Below are 21,143 nucleotides of genomic sequence, written 5' to 3'. Positions count from 1 at the left end.
ACAAAGCACGACTGAACTAGTACTTGTAATGTCATATTTTATCCTGCTTCACTACATATAAAAAAAAAAAATACATTAAAAGAGATTCTGTGAACATTTTCTAAATATTTCAATACCTCAATCTGGTTTGTGGTATAAAGCTAAACAATGAGATAAGCATGTGGATAACTTTTTGCTCAGTAAACACAAAATATGCAGGTGAGAATTTTATATATTTTCATTTGCTGGTTTTGGACCTTTGACTGCTAGAGGATTTGCAAACAGCTGCAATAATGTTATTCTTTTAAACTGTTTTTTTTGTCCCTTTGTTTATTTAATCTGCTGTCTCACAAACCTGGAAGAACCACACTGCTTGGTGAAAAAATACAAACTTTTCAGCCAGTGCACTACTGTCTTCCCCCTTCAGAAGTTCATTGCACATTAACTCCTAAGAGCTAACAAAAAAAAAAAAATCTGCATTTACTTTGTACTTTTGCGATTAGTTGCCCTCATCAGAAGGACTGCTTATCAATCACAACATGAGTTGACCATTTTTTTTTTTTCTTGCAGTGCTAGCACGTGAAAATGAATCATATATATTATATATAATAAACAGTATTACTGTTTCTAAGGTGGCCTTAAAGACATATTACGAAATTTGTATGATACAACACTTATATTGGGTTCTCTGTACAAGTAAAGAAGGTTGTTTACATATAACCATATGTATAATCCAAATAATATAATCAAGGTTGTGAATGTGCAGAATGTAAGGATTCTGTTTTTTTATATCCCTTCTGATCTGCAAAATCAGCAGGTGAATAAAGGATTGTTGGTAACCAAATCAACATAATGTAAAAATGAACACACATTATAGTGATTAATCCATTTTATACCCAAGCTACACCATCATTTTGCTTTATCATTTTTGAAAATGCACTATAAATATAAATTCTCAATTTTCACAAAAAGAATGTTCCTTCTAAAGTTTTAATATTTATCAAGTTAAAAAAAAAAAAAAAAAAAACTTTAGTAAAGGGTCATAAACTTTTGTCAGATATTAATCTCTTTCCACTTCTGTCCCTGTGAGAGCAAATGGAGTATTGTAGGCAGCCATTTAAACCTGGGTTTCTGACTCTTACCCATGCGCTAAGGAAAGTTTTTAAGGCTGCCCATGTCCTCGTTAGAGAGGCTTTTCCTCTCTTCTTGCCCATTGACCATTGCAACCAGGACAAACAGGGAAGGAAATTCTGATGATGCCTTAGCTTTGTCCACAGAAAAAACAAAAACAAAAAAAATATTTATATATATATATATATATTTTTTTTATTTTTTTTTTTTTTGGTTGTGGTTCTACTTTGCTCTACACACAAAGATATTTTCCCTATATAAAAGAATAATAATCCACATTACCTTTCTTTTTGAACTGAAAGCCATTTTGATCAGAAATGTTCTCCTGGATAACTTTAAGCACAGTGCCTGGCTCTGACCAGTCCTGCAATCAAATAGACCATTAGATTATTCATAATCATACAGGATGTTCAAAAAACAGAAATGTCCCAGAAATAGAGATATCAATGATTTAGCTGAATTATTACACAGTTCTTACTAATTGTATGAAATAAATGTTACAAATTTTAAGTACACATATATCTTGGCACAAACAAACATAAATAGACGTACATGTAAAAGGATCCTACATGGATTTGCTTAAGGGCTCTTTCACACGGCCGCTCCGTGTGTCCGCAAATCATCCTATTTTTTTGCGGATGATTTGCGGACATAATGTAAGTCTATGGCGTTGCGGATGTCAGCGGAAAACCATCCGCTGACATCCGATTTTCTTCCTTTCAGTTCTGTTCCGTTTTTTGGAACAGAACAGAACCCTATTTTTTCATCCGTTCAAAAAACGGAAAGGAAGGAAAATTGGATGTCAGCGGTGTCACCCGCTGACATCCGCAATGCCCATAGACTTACATTATGTCCGCATATCATCCGCAAACGGATGGGATGATATGCGGACTTATGGAGCGGATGACACAAATGTCATCCGCTCCGTGAAAAAAAAAAAAAAAAGTCCCGCAGCGGAGCTTTCACACGGAGTGGCCGTGTGAAAGAGCCCTTAGTCAAATCACAACCATTTCTGAATATTTAGGGACGTTTTTGCAATAATATGCACAATATTAGTACATTCATTGATTATTCGATGGTTATTCCATGTCTTCTGAATGCAAGGAACCAAGTTAACAAGCATAACTAACCGTGTGCCCAAGAGTGTGCTCATAAATATTGGTTGAGCCAGATGGACTTGTGTCTTTTTTCAACCTGACTAACTATGTAACTATGTAAATCAACAGGTTATTCAAAAAAATCTACAGACTGTCCAACAAATGCACATCCATATAGTAAACACTTCACATATTCTGTAGGTGGTAAACACCTTATTGTATATTCCAAGTATATCATGATTTTTATTTCTAGACAATGTCCAACGAATATGCTAGTCGCTGAACTTTTGCAAACTATGCCCCCATAGAAATTCATATATTAAGGCTCTATGCACTAAATAATGCTTGTATGAAAGGGGACTTATACCACATACAAGTAGATCTCATAAAATTAGAATATCATCAAAAAGGTAATTCAATTCAAATACTGAATCTCATATTTTATAAGATGCGTTAAACACAGAGTGATATATTTCAAGCAGTTCTTTCTTTTTTTTTTAATTGTGATTATTATGTCTTACAGCTAGTGAAAATCCAAACTTTAGTATCTCAGAAAATTAGAATATTACATAAGACCAAAAAAAAAAAAAATGGATTTTTGTAAAATCTTACCGTAAAATCCTTTTCTCTTAGCTCATTGACAGACGTAGTCCTCGGTGATACACCACCTTCGGGTTATGTTGCCTCCACAGGAGCAGGACTAGACAGGAAATTAAAAAGCTCTGGCCACACCCTAGGGGCAGTCCCAGAGGGTATATCCTCTCTCTCTCTGCCTCAGCAAATCAGTTATGTGAAAAAGCAGTCTTTAGAGATTTTAACCCAACCCAACTCAAAAAAATAGAGGGGCGGGGACTACGTCTGTCAATGAGCTAAGAGAAAAGGATTTTACGGTAAGATTTTACAAAAATCCATTTTTCTCTAGCGCTCATTGACAGACGTAGTCCTCGGTGATACACCACCTTCGGGACGTCCCAGAGCAGTATCACAACTGAGGGGTGGGAAAATGAAATCAAATCCCAATCTAGAAGGCCCAACCGGTGCCAACTAGAAGTTTACAATGCTCATCCTTAATGATGAGACTCAAAAGAGAGAAAAAAATTTTCTTTTTTTTTTTTTTTTTTCCAAACAGAAAAAAACCCTCGAGGTAGACCACCGGTCTCCTCAAATTGCGGCCTGCAAAACCTTGCGGCCAAATGAGGCATCCGCCGATGCCGTCACATCAATTTTATAGAATTTTGTAAAGGTATGTACCGACGACCAAGTGGCCGCCTTACATACCTGGACCACTGACGCCTGATGGCGAAAGGCCCAGGAAGTACTGAGCGCTCGAGTGGAGTGCGCCCTAACAGGGAACAGAGGACTCTGACCCTTAATAGAATAAGCCTGTACCACCGTTTGTCTAATCCATTTGGCAATGGTCGCGGCAGATGCAGGCAAACCCTTTCTGGGGCCATCCGTGATCACAAAAAGTGAATCCGTCTTACGGAATGATTCCGTAGCTTTCAGGTATACCCTGATTGCCCGAACCACATCTAAGGAATGCAACGCATGTTCCCGATGATGCTTGGGCTGAGGACACAAGGAAGGTAGTACAATATCTTCATTCAGATGAAAATCTGAAACCACCTTAGGAAGAAAAGATGGCTTAGGATGAAGTACTACCTTATCCCTATGAATCACTAGGTATGGGGACTGGCATGATAATGCAGCCAGTTCTGACACCCTGCGAGCAGAAGTAATAGCCACCAAGAAGACCACCTTCTGGGATAAAGTAAGCAAGGGAATCTCCCTGATGTTTTCAAAGGGAGGTTTCTGTAGAACCGACAAAACCAAATTAAGATCCCAGGGCGGTAAGGGCGCGCGGACTGGAGGAGCCAGGTGCCGCACCCCCTGGATGAAATTCCGCACCAAGGATTTGGTAGCTAAAGGTTTCTGAAAGAAGATTGCTAATGCTGAAACTTGACCCTTGATGGTGCTCAAGGCTAGCTTCTGCTCAACCCCTTGTTGCAAAAAGGCCAATATTCGAGACACCGAATAGGTACGTGGAGGAAATCCTAAAGATTCGCACCACGCAATATAAGTCTTCCATGTGTGATAATAGACCTTGCTGGAAGTCGCTTTCCTTGCTTTAATAAGGGTAGGAATGACTGAAGTAGACAAACCTCTGTCCTTCAGTACTTGGGTCTCAATGGCCAGGCCATTAAAACCAGCGACTGTAAAGCACGAAGGTAAATTGGTCCTTGAGACCACAGACACTCCCTGAGACGAAGTTCCCACGGAACGTCTGCGACTAACATGTCCAAGTCGGCCAGGCCGGCTTGAGGAGGCCAGCCTAGAATTTCTAGGACCACTGGCGCTGATTGGATCTGAACCAGGCGTCCCTAGAGCTATCTGGCCCCGACCATCCGAGAAAGTCTGGTCGTTTTCTGTTTCCACACATTTATCAGATACCTGATAGTTATCAGGAAAGGTGATCTTTTCTGGTTGAACCTCAGGGACCGAAGTCACCCGACTAGAGGCTACTTGGCCTATCTGGTCAATCAGATCCGATTCCTGTGAGGTATCGGGACTAATCTTAGGAAAAGGTAAAGGAAAAGATCTATTCAGGGAACGGTAACTACCGCTTCCTGTGGTACTTAAATGTTGGAAGGGAAGAATCGCACCGGTAGTAGTGGTTGATGCTCGCCCAGTGGCATCCTTAATGATTTCATCTAGGTTGGCCCCAAATAGACGATTCCCCTGAAAAGGGAGATTGGTCAAGGTCTTTTTGGAACCTAGGTCAGCTGACCAGCATTTTAACCACAGCACACGTCTGAGGATCACTGCTAACTTAGATGCATGCCCTAACAAGGGAGTAGTGTCCAAGGCTGCGTCACAGATAAACCGTAGCCCTTGTATGATCTGTTCCATCAAATCAGATGTCTCCTGGGGAATATCTTTTCCCCTAAGATCTTGGCGTACCATTTTCGCCCATTCCGTAAGTGTCTGGGAAACTAGACCAATAACAATTACTGGTCTAAATGCTGACCCTATCAGAGAAAAGATAGTGCGGGACTCTGCTTCTATCTTTCGATCCACCGGATCCTTAAAGGACGAAGTGTCCTCCACTGGAATAACCGTGGCTTTATTCAGCCTGGAAATAGGCGGATCCACGACTGGTGGTACCGTCCATTTCTTAATGATGGATTCCTCAAACAGATAGCGTCTAGCAATACGCTTGGAAATAGTAAAGGTACGTTTAGAATGCTCCCATTCTCCTTTAATCTGATTACCAAAACATTTAGGTACAGGAAAAGCCTTCGCCGTCTTGATGGGCTTATTAGTCCCAAAAGGCCTCTCTGTTTCAGTTGCCTCTGCCGGTAAAGCCTCAAGTTTTAAGGTTTCTTGTACTGCCACAACTAGTGCGTCCACCAATGCTTCTTCCTGAATTATAGCAAGAGAAGAAGCGTCCTCCTCACTGTCTGAGGGGGCTTTACCTGGGATAACAGCCCTTGCAGAGGAACCTGCAACTGCAGTGACCATCTCTGAATCTGAGTCAGAGGTGTCAGATAGTATAGGGGTAGGCGGGGGTCGCTTCCTTGACCCCCGTCCCTGACAGGCCGCCTCCACCCGAGCCACCATAGACTCCAAAATTGCTGTAAATGACTCTATACTCTGTGCACCGGCGGGTCCCGAGGCCCCCTCGAGGGAAACAGGTGGAGGAATATGTGTGGCAGGGTCCATAATAACTCCAGTTGCTTCCTGGATAATATAATTCAAAAGTAAAGAAAAAAACTTTTTTTTTTTTTTTTTTTCTTTTTCTGACCCCCAGCGCCACAAAAAGCCCCTTAGTGTTACCTGCTAGGGATCCCTATCGATCGAGAGAGAGAGAGCTAGACCCCCAGGCTCACCACTTGATGCTCAGAGTTAAACTGCAACAGCTTACAGGGCTGTCTTGACAAACAGGAAGTCTTTTGGCTGGCTGCCCAGGAAGAAAGGAGGCGGCTCCGCCCCTCTGCACGCCTTCCGGCGCCTCCCCCAAGCTCCACGAGGTGTAGGATCACCTCAAACATGGCCGCCCCCATGCTGGAGACACGAGGCTACGCCAAAATGGCGGCTCGTGCGATCCAGCAAAAAAAATGGCGGCGGCCTATACTGAATAGCGGTGTGCTGCAGGGCACACAACACTCTCTCTGCATGGGGATATGGCGTGGTTGGCGGTACCGGCCCTGGCGGACCGCATGGCCGTTCGGGAGGCCTGCTAATAGCTGGAGATCTGATTTGGAAGGCAGTCTATATGTCCGTGGCTTCTGACTGGTAGGTAGCTTATACTTAACCCATAAGATTCCCAGAATGCCACAGATTACATCTTTTAAACATGTATACAATAGATTGTTAGCTCCCAAACCAAGCCTCCTGGCTTTTGCACACATAAAATCACACTCAAAGTAGGAGGATTTGTGACATGTTATAGGATAGAAAGGACTCTTTCTTACCATACAGAGAGGGGCCCGCGTTCACCACAAAACCCGTCAGGGAAAAAGGGGGAACATACTACTCACCATACCGGAACCAGGCGGGCACCAACTCCTGACAGTACCCCTCTCCATCGGGGCGGGAGGGCTGTCGACCGATACGGACGCCGTGACTCATGGTCTTTGGCGTTTCAGCGAGACGTTTAACTCGCGGGTTCAGTCCTTTTAATGGGACTTTGTCGCGGCCGACCCAGCGCGGAGCTATGGCCTGCACGCGCTCGTAGGCTGAACTGGGGTGACCACCGGATCTCAACATCCAGCCCGTCGCCCAGTTCAGCTTTCTTGCTTGAAGATCTCACAGGAACACTGGAGAAAAAAAGCTGTCTAAAAATCCTTTAAGAAAAAAAATTCTTGCCAGGACCTAAGATCCCAGCAAGGTATCTAGGTCCTTACTCCTAACTAGACAGAAAATAACTGATTTGCTGAGGCAGAGAGAGAGAGGATATACCCTCTGGGACTGCCCCTAGGGTGTGGCCAGAGCTTTTTAATTTCCTGTCTAGTCCTGCTCCTGTGGAGGCAACATAACCCGAAGGTGGTGTATCACCGAGGACTACGTCTGTCAATGAGCGCTAGAGAAAAAAAGATTTTTTCAGTGCCCCTTCTGCATGAATTACTGCATTAATGTGGCATGGCATGGAGGTGATCAGCCTCTGGCACTGTTGAGGTTGTATGGAAGCCCAGGTCAACTTTGGACTTAATACCCACACAGCAGATGCCATGGCTCCGCAAATCATCATTGACTGTGGAAACTTCACACTGGACCTCATGCAACTTGAATACCGTGCCTCTCCACTCTTCCTCCAGACTCCGAACTTGACTTCCAAATGAAATGCAACATTTTCCACAGTCCTTGATGATTTGGGGAGCCATGTCATCTGCTGGTGTTGGTCCACTCTGTTTTCTCAAGTCCAAAGTCAGCGCAACCCTCTACCAGGAAATTCTAGAGCACTTCATGCTTCCCTCTGCTGACCAGCTTTATGGAGATGCCGATTTCATTTCTCAGCATGACTTGGCACCTGCCCACACTGTCAAAAGTACCAATACCTGGTTTAATGATCAGGGTTTCACTGTGCTTAAATGGCCAGAAAACTTGCCGGACCCAAACCCCATAGTGAATCTGTGTGGTATTGTCAAAAGGAAGATGACAACAGGCCTAACATTGCAGATGAGTTCAAAGCCATTATCAAAGAAACCTGGGCTTCTTTAACACCTTAGCGGTGCCACAGGCTGATCACCTCCATGCCACACCACTTTGATGCAGCAATTCATGCAAAATGAGCCCAGACTAATGCCCCGTACACACGTGCAGATTATCTGCAGACTTTTGTCTGCAGACTTACCTTTTCTATGTAGTGCAAGGGCCTGCCGGATTGCATACAAATTGAAAGTGTTTAGGTTTGACCTCATATTATATGGTTTTGGTAAGTCTGCAGACAAAAGTCTGCAGATAATCTGCACGTGTGTATGGGGCATAAGTATTAGGTACATACTATACTGTATATGGACATACTTTTCCAAAAGCCAACATTTCTGTATTAAAAATCTTTTTGTCAGGTGGATGCCAAGGTAACACTGATACATTTTCTCCCCCAACAGAGGTGTGGCATTAATAAATATTTAATAGGTTCTCACACTATTCAGGATGCCTCATGCCAGTTGTTTTGAAGCAAATTAATACAGAAACAAAGACTGGATTTGCGAAAAATAAAGTCCATTGTGTTTGAAACAAACTTAATGCTATTGATCTACAACTTCAAGTATTCCATGAATATAGAACTGGCAGGTTTTTTTTATTTTATTTTTTTTACCAACCTCTTATTTATTGATATAACTATCATTTATACCACCCTCTCATCTATTGACATAACTCACAATGATGTACAGTATAACAGAATATCTGACAAACCAGAAACCTTTATCAATCCTTTCCATCTGGAAACAGAGCCTACAGCATCATCTTAAAAACGCAACCAAGACCAGTTGCCAACACAGCTGAGCTCCTTTTTCCCAAATCTAAATTCAATATGTTCTCCCCAAAAGTAGATCAGCCTTAAGGCCACACATAGCAGCCATTTCCAGTTCTTGTGGTTGGCAGTTTAATTGTCATAATTTCTCGATTACACATACAAGATGCCAGTAACAGATAGTGCTATGGCATTCATGTGTCTGCATGTAAAACAAGAAATAGGAATTTTAATGTAACTGTAAATTCCATATCCTGGAGTGCAGTAAAGGACACAGGAGTTGATTAACCACTTGCCAACCACCTCACATATAAGTATGGCAGCAGAGTGGCTCTCCTGGGCTGGATCAAGTATCTAGTACATGATCTAGCACCTCCAGGTAGGGGGCATGCACGTGCACTGGCTGCGCTGTGATTAGTCATAGCAGAAGTCAATCAGCAGGTGCCAGTCAATAATTGTCCTCCGGCACCTGCTGATTGGTGAGGAGGAAGACAATTATTGACTGGCACCTGCTGATTGACAATGTAAACAATACAGAGCTCTGTCCTGTCAGTGGGGATGTGCCGGTTTTTGTTTCCTTGCAAAGGAGTGAATAAAAAACGGCACGTCCCTTAGTAAAAGCACCTCACAGTAAACACACCATGCACTGTTAGGCACACATTTAACTGTTTGATCGTCCTAGTCATTACACCTTTCCAGACAGTGTCATTAGAACAGTAGTTTTAGCAGGGATCACTGTATTAGTGTCACTGATTCCCACAAAGTGTCAATTGGGTCAGACAGGCCACCACACTATCCCAGTCCTGCTATAAGTCACTGATCAGCACTAGTACTAGGATAAAAAAAATTCTAGTATATATACTATAGTTTGTAGATGCTATAACGTTCGAGTAAACCAATCAATATACGCTTATTGGGATTTATGTTACCAAAAATATGTAACAAAATCCATAATGGTCTAATTTATGAAGACATTTGATGTTTTAAAATGTTTTATTGGATATGTTTTATAGCAGAGATTAAAAAAATATTGTTTTTTTTTTTTACATTTTCGGTCTTTTTCATTTATTAGCGCAAAAAAAAAAAAAAAAAAAAAAAAAAAAAAAACAGTGATGATCAAATACCACCAAAAGAAATATCTATTTGTGGGAAAAAATGATATACATTTCATTTGTGTACAGCATTGCATGACCGTGCAACGGTTAGTTAAAGTAACACGGTGCCAAAAAGCAAAAAAATGGCCTGGTTAATGAAGGGAGGTAAATCTTCTGGAGGTCAAGTGGTTAATAATCAATGGGTTATATGCTGCTACCTTCAGATGACTGGACACTGCAAAAGCTTTGCTGGGAACAGCACCCCCTCAAGTGTTAGGAAGCAGTAAGAGTATCACAGAGAAAAAGGGGGGTCTATGGTTCCAGATATGGAATTTACAGGTACTTTGAAATACCTATTATCTTAATAGTACAGTACAAGACACAGGAATCAATTCTTAGATCATGGGACAACCCCTAGCAACAGATTGAGGGGTGTGCAACACAACAGCCTAATTTTTAACAACATAATTACAGGAACAACAAGAAGAGTCAACGGACCTGAATAAACAGACAACTTCAGAAGCACCCTATAGCCAAGGCATGAGGCATCAGATGCTCAAACAACTTTCATGAAAAGATTTTAAAAATGTGAACAAAGGAACAGGCAGCTGGGAGTGGGATAAATCCCCTAGAGGGACCACCCTGTGAGAAGTAGAAGAGCAACCAGTTGGTGAGGTAATACATAGGAGGTAGCTGTAGATGACCATGCTAACCCCATCAATAAGACATATGGTAAGTGTTTGACATGTCTTCAAAGCTGGAAAGAGGAAGAGAGGATGACTTTACTAAGGAAGCGGGTAAAGCCCCAGAGAAAGAATGAGGAGTGGCTTCCAACAACCTTTGTTCCTATATGTAGCTTAAAAAAAGGTAGAATGCAGGGTGACCCAAAGCAGAACTACTGCAGTTAAGGGTAATGGACAGCAGACATTTTTAATTTTACAAAGGCCACTAAAAAGGTCTCTTTTAGCACAAGGGAGAGGGCTCTGAATTGGCAAGAACATATAAGGAAGGCTCCAGAGGGGCACAGCAAGTTGCAACAGCCCCAAAGAACAACATCTTCTTACAAAAGGGCCTGCACAAGGAGTGTGCAGTGAAAGGTCTAACAAAGGCTTGCCATGTAAGAAAGGGCTAGGTGTCCTGTGAGTCCAACAGAAGTTGCAGGATGGATAGGAAAAATTTCTAGAACATGGTTTCCTTATCATCACACAAGGTGAGAACTATCACACAGGATAGATTACAGAGTATGAGGGGGCACGATCGGTGTACCTAGAGAAGGAAGAGCACCCAACCTATGAGTTGGAATGTGCCCAACTATTGTCAGGGATTCTGAAAAACAGTTACATAATAAATGTGGTTGGTGAGATGGGCAGACAAATGCCAAGGTATTTACAGACCACATCTGGAAAAAGAGAAGCACATAAAGGGGGTACTGAGGGCAGGGGCAATGTGTCCTTTCCTATCACTAGATTTGCAAAGCAGTTGACTGGTGTCAGGACCAATACTTTTAAAGATGCACAATCAGAAGACCATATTTCTAGAAAAGCAGGTGAGCCAGTGATCCTTGATCCTGATATGAAGGGTAAAGATATATCAAGGCTCAGGGCTGAGTCTGAGGGCTGTAGGCCAGGGAGTCCTGTGGAGAAAAGGGGGGTCCAAGTTAAAAAGCTAGCCACCTTGATTAGTGGGGCATATAGTGCCAGTGACCTGGAGTGGAGAAATCAGGCGCTGGCTTCCCTGAGGGGGTCTGCCAGCAGAACTGAGGGAAATTTTCATGGCGATGCAACTGAAGGGTGCCAGTGGAAGCATGTTCATGAACACGGAGTCGGTGATAGACAACTGTGCTGAAGGGAAAGTAGTATACATAATGATATAAGGATTAGAACCAGATATTCTGAGCAGTACAATGAGGGGGGGGGGGGGGGTCAGAGAAAGGTGTGGTATCACAGGCTTGTGGAAATGAGACCATCAATGTTTGGGCCTATTGTCAAAGAATTGACTGAGGAGATTTTTTTTTTTTTTTAAAAGGCCTTCAAGTATCTAATTATATAGTGCCACAATATGTGTGTGAGTTCAGTAATTTAAAAATCCTTTTACATCACTATTTTGCTTTGTGAATGTATGACTACACATTAAAAGTCCAAAGGCCTTTCTCATCCTTTTTATATTCTGCACTTTTCCAGAGAATAAATAACAACATTTGCAAGGTGAGTGTTCCGCTCACTTCCCCCTAAATAATGTGGATTTCTATTTGATGTAATATATACCATTTGTTACGAAATTCAGAGTGTACCCAGTTTCCACCAACAACAGGCAGAGTGTTAGTTAGGTCAGGTCATTTAACTCGAATTGTCATCCCCTACTTCAAATTTATATAATTACTATGATTATTTTTAAATATCTGGATACATTTTATGTAAAGCATATCTAAACACAAGAACAAAAATGTAAAATATTGCAACATATAAGTTCTTAATTGAGATTGCTGCATTAGTTTTCTTTTTTACGTTTTTTTCCCCTTTTTGTTACCTAATAATCCTGCAAATAACTATTCTGTCCCTTCATGGCTACAATTACCTTTCTACCTTTGTTCATCGCCACTACATGGTTGAAAGATGAAAATAGCAGTTACCAAAAGCAAGAGGCCACTGTTTTGTTGTGTTTTTTTTTTTTTTTTCAGTCCACAGGAAGCAACAAGTACATTGCTTTTCGGGCAAGGTCAACAAATATTTTCTGTACTTGCTGAAAATGCTCTTAGTCCAAAAAAATAAAATGAAAGCAGTCACCACATCTAAGGACTGGTAAGCTGCCAAAAAATATTATTATTTTTTGGGGGATTTAGATACATTTTGATGCCTAACAGTTCTAACAGTGAATGTTGTAATACTCTAGGTGGTGTCATGTCATTGTTTATCATGTTTGCATTGAGCAACTCTTTAAAATGTACTGTATACCACTGCAATACAAAAGGTGTGATCCTTACATTAAAAACATGCATCCTTTTTTCCTGTTATGGGAATACCTCAACAACAGCCAATAATAGTTAATAGTAAATCTGGTTTACTTTTAGTTCTATGCTCGATTGAAAATGTATTTATATTTACTTCTCTGCATTTAGAGCATCAATAGAATAAATAATGCAAATAATGGTCAGGATGGTGCCGATCCTTATGCCACTCAAGTTCTGACCCCTGTTTCACCAGTGGGTCAGAACGGACTGTCCCCTTCCAGGGCTAAAATCCTATTGCCGATATGCAAATAATGGTCAGGATGATGCTGATCCTTATGCCACTTGTTTTGGTGTTGTATCATTTTTTACCCCTACGTGGATGAGTATATCGTGGAAAAGTCCCAAAGTGTTACTTGACTTCTCCTACAGCCTCAGTCCAACATATTTTGGTTGATTTTATTTAGCTAAATAAAATCAACCAAAACATGTTGGACTGAGGCTATAGGGTGAAGGCAAGTAACACTTGGGGACTCTTCCACGATATACTCATCCACATAGGGGTATAAAACGATACAACACCAAAACAAGTGGCATAAGGATCGGCATAATCCTGACGTTATTTGCATATTGGCAATAGGATTTTATCCCTGGAGGGTGACAGTCAGTTCTGATCCACTGCAGAAACAGGGGTCAGAACTTGAGGTGAGCGGCCATCCATCCCATTGGTGAAGGAGAGCACTGACACAGGATTAATTGCAAGAGCACTGGCACTTTAGTTTGCATCTGCACATGTCCTTTTTGCACAGTTGTGGGACTTTTTTACTGTATTCTTATATTGACACTTTTGTATAAAATTTGTATGGTATCACTATTTTTTAGATATATCAAAAAATTTTGATATGCACATTTGTATTTACATTCTATTCATTTATTCAAGTGGTGCAGCACTGTTTTGATATTAATTTGATTTAATTAATAGCATCTGCTCTTATACACATGGTTCTTCTCAGTGCATTCATTTTTTGGTACTGATTTCAGTCACTTTATTTGGATTTGGTTGCGTTGATTTATATTTTACTTTTCACTGTCTACTGTATCTAGCTCCTCTATGGAAAGAAAATAAAAACATAAAAATAAAACATTTAGGCAACAGAGCCTTAACCCTGGTACGCACTCACCAGCGGGCTGAATAAAAAAAACAAAAAAAAACTGAAGAGCTCTGGAAGAGCTGCCATAATGATGATCTGATGTTAGTACAGCAATCTCCCTGCTGAGCTAAAGTGTTCTGACAAAAGACGACCCCCACCCCCACGCCAGAACACACTGGTCAGATTGCCCAGCCATTGGCTGAGCGCGCTGACTGGATGTCGGTCGGCAAAACTTTTTCGGTCATGCCTCTGTTGAACCAGCTGCTGTACACACAGGTCGAATGTTGGCCAATTTCTATTGAACCAGCCGATGCAGCCCGGTCTCAGCCCATGTGCACTAGGTTTTAACTTAGCAAGACACCATCCCACTGCAGAATGATACACTTGATGGTCTTATCCAGGGGTCTTCAAACTATGGCCCTCCAGTTGTTCAGGAACTACAATTCCCATCATGCCTAGTCTTGCCTGTGAATGTCAGAGTTTTACAATGCCTCATGGGATGTGTAGTTCCACAACAGCTGGAGGGCCGTAGTTTGAAGATCCCTGGTCTAATCTGTCCATGCAACAGCTAGCTCAGCTGGACTCCGTAATGTTGATCTGGACAGTTTGCAGTACTCTCCTTTGCATCCAGGCAGTATTCTCCTTTATACCCAAGCCAGAAATCACATGGTTCAGAGTCAGAAAAGGGCTTAAGACTGTAGCAGAATATACATTTAGCTATAATCAAAAAGTATATATAATAAATATGATTTAGAAAAGGACAACCAACAGCAAAAACAAAAATACCATCCTATGTCAGAAATATTTTTAATACTCCACCATAGTTATTATATGCTTATATATTATATTTAGCAGTTAGAACCAACCGATCAATTATTAACTTAATGGCACCATATTTTGGGGCAAACTTAATAAAACAGTACAGGTAACTGCATAATGCATGCAATATAATCATTACAAATAAAGATGGACACTGCAAGTGTAATTTAATGGAGTTCTCAGCTCAGTACAGTAGCAATCATTATCAGGTTATCTATCCACAAGGCTTATTGATGGTTCTCTACACACAAAGCACATTCATTTTCTTTTATATTGTTAGTTTTGTAATAAATGACAGCTGAATCCACAATATGGCATTGTCATCTTATGCAGTCTATATAGTGAAAGAGATATCATCAAAGCAATAACAACAGAAGTGAAAAAAATAAATAAATAAATAACCACTTACTGACCACCCTATTTCAGTTTTATGGCTATAGGGTGGCAGCTGTGCACCGGATCACGTACATATATGTGATAGAAATAAACCTTCTGCTGTGATTTTTCGATGCAATCGTCTCAAAATTGAGCTTTGCCTATGTAAACAAGGCAGAGGTCCATTCTAACAGGGGGAAGGGGTGGATTCTGTGTTCCTGCAAAGCAGGGACTCAAATCCATCTCTTCCCCTAGTAAAATCAGCACACATAGTAAACACAAATACTGGCTAGACACACTTATAACCCATTGACCGTCCTAGATGTTTGACCCCTTTCCAGCCAGTTTCATTAATACAGAGACAGTGCATATTTTTAGCACTGATCACTGTATTAGTGTCACTGGTTCCTGCAAAGAGTCAAAAGTGTCAGTTAGTGTCTAATTGGTTGTCACAATATCACAATTCCACAAAGTCACTGATTGCGGCCATTACTAGTATTAAAAAATAAATAAATAAAAATTGAGTATGTTTCTCATAGTTTGTAGATGCTAAAATGTTGCTGTAATTATATACTTTTTTTTTTTTTTTTACCAAAAAGTAGCAGAATACATATTGGCCTACATTTATGAAGACATTTAATTTTTTCAATGTTTTTATTGGATATGTTTTATAGCAGAAAGTAAAAAATATTGTTTTTTTTTTTTTTTCAAAATTGTTGGCCTTTTTGTTTATAGTAACAAAAAAAATGCAGTGGTGATCAAATACCCCCTAAAGAAAGCTCTATTTGTAGGATAAAAATGGCAAATTTTATTTAGGTACAGCTTTGCATGACTACACAACTGTCAGTTAAAGTAACACAGTGCCATATCGCAAAAAGTGGCCTGCTCATGAAGGAGGGTAAATATTCTGGAGGTCAAGTGGTTAAGGCCTTGGAATATAAGAGAATAAAAATACAGAAGTCACAAAATACTGTATAGAAAAAGTATATTTAGAAAAACAAATACTTCAATCACTCCGCTAATCATTTAAATTAAATCTTTGGGTGTTGATTATAGTTTTAAAAGCAGTATTTATAATAGAAAATGTAAACCAATAAATGAAATGTATGCTACCATGTAAAGTTTTTCCTTTTTCACAAAATACACATAGCACCATATTTAGTGATTAACCAAATGTGAATGTTTGACGGCTGTATAAAAATACCCCCTAAAGCCTCGTACACACAATCAGAATATCGCCCATGTCATTGTCCGTTTTTTTGTACGCTAGTCTCATATCGAAAATGAAGAGGTTACTAAAGTTACGGAAATTTTTGTACGTCAGAATACAACTTCGCAATTGAGTATGCAAGGTGTTGGTCTTCCGATTTTTTTCGAATGAATACTGTGCTGATCAACCCAAAATCATACGATTTGGTATCATAAAATCATACAATTTGGTATCATTTTTTTTTTCGGCTTTTTGAAAGCGGTGTACTAATGATCAGATTATCATACGATCACAAGCGGTATTTTTTGTGCTATATTCTAATTGTGTGCACCAGGCACAATGTTTTCAGCAGCCAAACATACAGTAAATTAATTAAAATGGCAAAATCCACCAATGATTTTTGTAACATACAGAATAGCTTATGTGGGCTTCCTAAATCATTTCTAGTATTATTCTAATTTGGTTTGCTAGAAGTTAGATGAAAGAATATTTTTGATCACAATATCAAGAAAATAAATATAAAATAAATTTCCCACTGAAAGCAATGTGGGTGGTGGCACATTTCACAATGGCTTTTTCTAACAGGAAATGCATCAGTGTGTAAGTACCGTCATGACCAGACTCTTAGGGCTCATGCACACTGCAGTTCAAAGAAGTGACTCATACAGGCTTTTGAGCTTTTTTGAGCTCTTATTTCTTTTGCCTGGAAACTCCCCTCCATGTTTAGCCAATGTGTCCATGCACAATATGGATTTTTCAGGAGTTTTTGCAGGCATATGCTCTTAAAGGCAGAAAAAAAAAAACTACCAAACATGCGTTTGTGAGAGGAGCTTTTGAGCAGTAAAAAAACGCCTAAGTGCCCAAAAATGCTCAAAAACGCTTGAAAAAGCATAAAACTAAAGAAAAAGGAAAAAATACTGAAAAAATGTCGGACTTTACCGGTACCAAGAAGGACAACTGTACACAATTATTAATTTAAAAGTATCAAATTTATAACACAACACATTGGAAAGATACCTTCTCACTTCCTACAGACCCTTCAGGACAGAAGGTGAAAGGGAATTTTCTTTAAGAGACACAGATGGCTCAAAAAGCTGGTAATAGGTTACTCTTAAAGAAAAACGAGTTTTGGACTTTAGATATACTAGTATTGTAATATATATATATATATATATATATATATATGGGATGTCAAAAAGTGGTAGGTAGGAGGACACGCTTGTTTGAACTTAAACTGACATTTGTTTTCTAGGCTAAATTCTACACATGTGTACTCCTTGGCCACTTTATTAGGTACACCTGTTCAGTTGCTTGGTAACACAAATTACTAATCAGCCAATCAAATGGCAGCAACTCAATGCATCTCGACATGATGAAGACGATTGCTGAAGTTAAAACCGAGCATCAGAATGGGAAAGAAAGGGGATTTAAGTGACTTCGAATGCGACATGGTTGTTGGTGCCAGAGGGGGCTTGTCTGAATATTTCAAAAACTGCTACTCAGCAGGGATTTTCACGCACAACCATCTCTAGGATTTACAGAGACTGGCCTGAAGGAGAGAAAATATCCAGTGAGCTGCAGTTGTGTGGACAAAAATGCCTTGTTGATGTCAGAGGGGGAATGGGCAGACTGGTTCAAGATGATAGAAAGGCAACAGTGACTCAAATAACCACTAAGGTATGCAGAATGTCATCTCTGAATGCACAACACATTGGACCTTGAAGCAGATGGGCTACAGCAGCAGAAGACCACACTGGTGCCACTCCTGTCAGCTATGAAACTGAGGCTACAATTGGCACAGGCTCACCAAAGTTGGACAATAGAAGACTGGAAATACGTTGCCTGGTCTGATGAGTCTCGATTTCAGCTGCAACATTCAGATGGTAGAATCAGAATTTGGCATACACAACGTGAAAGCATGGATCCATCTTGCCTTGTGTCAACTGGTCAGGCTGGTGGTCATATAATGGTGTGGGGGATATTTTCTTAGCACACTTTGGGCCCCTTAGTACCAATTGAGTATTGTTTAAATACCACGGCCTACCTGAGTATTGTTGCTGACCATGTCCTTCCCTTTATGAATACAGTGTACCCACCTTCTGATGGCTCCTTCCAGCAGGATAATGCACCATCTCACAAAGCTCAAATCCTCTCAAACTGGTTTCTTGAACATGACAACAAGTCCACTATACTCCAATGGCCTCCACAGTCACCAGATTTCAATCCAAGTGAGCACCTTTGGGATGTGGTGGAATGGGAGGGATGTGGTGGAATGGGAGATTGGCATCATGGATGTGCAGCTGACAAATCTGCAGCAGCGTGATGCTTTCATGTCAATATGGACCAAAATCTCTGAGGAATGTTTCCAACACCTTGTTGAATCTATGCCACATAGAATTAAGGCAGTTCTGAAGGCAAAAGGGGGTCCAACCCGATACTAGCAAGGTGTATCTAATAAGGTGGCTGGTGGGTGTATGCGCCAATGACAAAAAGTATTTAACAGGTGATGTCACTACTTTAGACATATAATTTTCAATATATCAACAACAATTAACTGTTTTTGTATGGAAATCATTGTGGGGATTTATACATTTAAAATACATAACAAAAGTTTAAAAAAAATTCCACTCAGCCCCTCTAATAAATGTCAAAATCAATATCCTAACATCTGATCAGCAACCAGCCTAATTAAAGTATTCAGCTTGTAAAACATAGCTGTCATGGAATCTTCCATTAGTGTCTAAGCCAATAAAAAGATAATGGATTGTTTAAAGATATTCAGTTCATCCAGTGATAGTATGCATTAAAAAGACAGTTTTTTTTTTTTTTCTTATGCGTGGGGTGGGGGGGGGGGCAGAGACAAAGTCTCATTTTCAAATGGAATTTCAATTGAACATCCAAGCACACTACATAAAAAAAAAAAATAATTTCTGTTTAAAATGGGTTTGATTCAATCTCAGCTTCATTATACATGCACTGGGAGATTGCATTTGAATGCCATTTATATTGCATTCATAGTCATGATTCATGCAGAAAAAATATATGTTGACTATTTAAGTAAGGCTCTTCGATTTGGTGGACCGTGGCACTGAAATCACCAAGGCTGATGTGGAATCTGAATGATTTATTGGCTTTCTGTCTCCAGGGGTGTACCAACTCCTCCTTCTCTATTAATTCACGTGGAACTGGCTGTTATATATGACTAAAACCAACCACAAATTAAAAGCAGGAAACTGTAAATTTGTATCGCTTGCTCTATACTAAAAAATGTTGGTTTCCCCTTGATGCTGAGGCACAGCTTTTAGCACACTATGTTAGCCATAATTTGTAAAGCCCTGCAAAAAGGCAGTGTTGCTACACTTCACTTTTTATGCATACTTTTAAAACCACATATATCATCAATTCATTCAGACTTTTTTTTTTACTTTTTAAATTTTTATCTTAACCACTTAAGCCCCGGAAGATTTTACCTCCTTCCTGACCAGGGGGTATTTTGCGATTCGGCACTGCGTGATTTTAACGGACAATTGCGCAGACGTGCGACGCTGTATCTAAACGAATTTGGCGTCCTTTTTTTCCCACAAACAGAGCTTTCTTTTGGTGGTATTTGATCACCTGTGCGATTTTTTGATCATGCGCTATAAACAAAAAAAGAGCGTAAATTTTGCAAAAATAGCAATATTTTTCACATTTTTTATATGAAATTCCCCCCAAAAAAATGTAAAAATCAAAATTTTTTAACATTTTCGGCCAATTTGTTTTATGCTACCTATGTTTGGTAAAAAAAAAAATCGCAAAAAGCGTATTTTGATTGGTTTGCGCAAAAGTTATCGCGTTTACTAACAAAGGGAAAATTGTTTGTCATTTTTGTTGTTTTTTTAACGCGTAATGGCGGCGATCTGCGATTTTTTTTGCGGTACTGCGACATTGCGGCAGACAGATCGGACCCTTGACTGACATTTTTGACACTTTTGGGGTTACCAGTGACATTTCTACAGTAATCAGTGCTATACATATGCACTGTTACTGTAAAAATACACTGGCAGTGAAGGGGTTAACTTTATTAGAGATCCAGGGGTTAAGTGTGTCCCTAGGGGCGTGCTTCTAACTGCCAAGGGGCGTTGCTTTTGATGTAACCACAGAGACATACGATCCTACATAGCAGAATCGTATGATCTCTGCTGTTACACCAGGGAGAATGACAGGTGGTTTGTTTACATTAGCCACCCTCCTTTCTCCCTCTCCAGCGGGAGATCGCGAGTGACCGGCGGACATCGGAGCTGCTGATCACTCGCGCAGGGATGGCCGTGAATGAACGGGGGCGGGAGCGCGCCTCTGGCGGCGTGTGCTCGCCCCCTACAGGCTCCTGGGTGAGGGACGTAGTACTACGTTGCTTTGCCCAGGAGGGGCTGACAGCCGCAGTAAATGTACTTGCGGGCGGTCGGCAAGTGGCTAAAAGCTGTGTAATTACAAAAAAAAAAATATATATATATATATATATATATATATATATATATATACACACAGTGCCTTGCGAAAGTATTCGGCCCCTTTGAACTTTGCAACCTTTTGCCACATTCAAGCTTCAAACATAAAGATATAAAACTGTAATTTTTTGTGAAGAATCAACAAGTGGGACACAATCATGAAGTGGAACGAAATTTATTGGATATTTCAAACTTTTTTAACAAATAAAAAACTGAAAAATTGGGTGTGCAAAATTATTCAGCCCCTTTACTTTCAGTGCAGCAAACTCTCTCCAGAAGTTCAGTGAGGATCTCTGAATGATCCAATGTTGACCTAAATGACTAATGATGATAAATAGAATCCACCTGTGTGTAATCAAGTCTCCGTATAAATGCACC

General features: G+C 40.2%; 1 protein-coding gene across 3 annotated transcripts in view; it reads right to left on the bottom strand.

Moving 5' to 3' along the window:
• PARD3B (par-3 family cell polarity regulator beta) overlaps window positions 1–21,143 on the bottom strand; it is a 2,025,707-nt gene that overhangs the window by 1,280,003 nt on the left and 724,561 nt on the right. For all 3 annotated transcript variants that reach the window (XM_082260765.1, XM_082260766.1, XM_082260767.1), the window contains exon 13: window positions 1,393–1,474. In XM_082260765.1, coding sequence (XP_082116891.1) covers window positions 1,393–1,474 — 82 coding nt within the window. The remainder of the gene's footprint in view (window positions 1–1,392; window positions 1,475–21,143) is intronic.

This window comes from Pelophylax lessonae, assembly GCF_965119305.1.
Source record: "Pelophylax lessonae genome assembly, chromosome: 6".
NCBI classification, from domain to species: domain Eukaryota; kingdom Metazoa; phylum Chordata; class Amphibia; order Anura; family Ranidae; genus Pelophylax; species Pelophylax lessonae.
The sequence above is the reverse complement of the archived record's forward strand: the minus strand, read 5'-3'. Positions and strand labels throughout refer to the sequence as shown.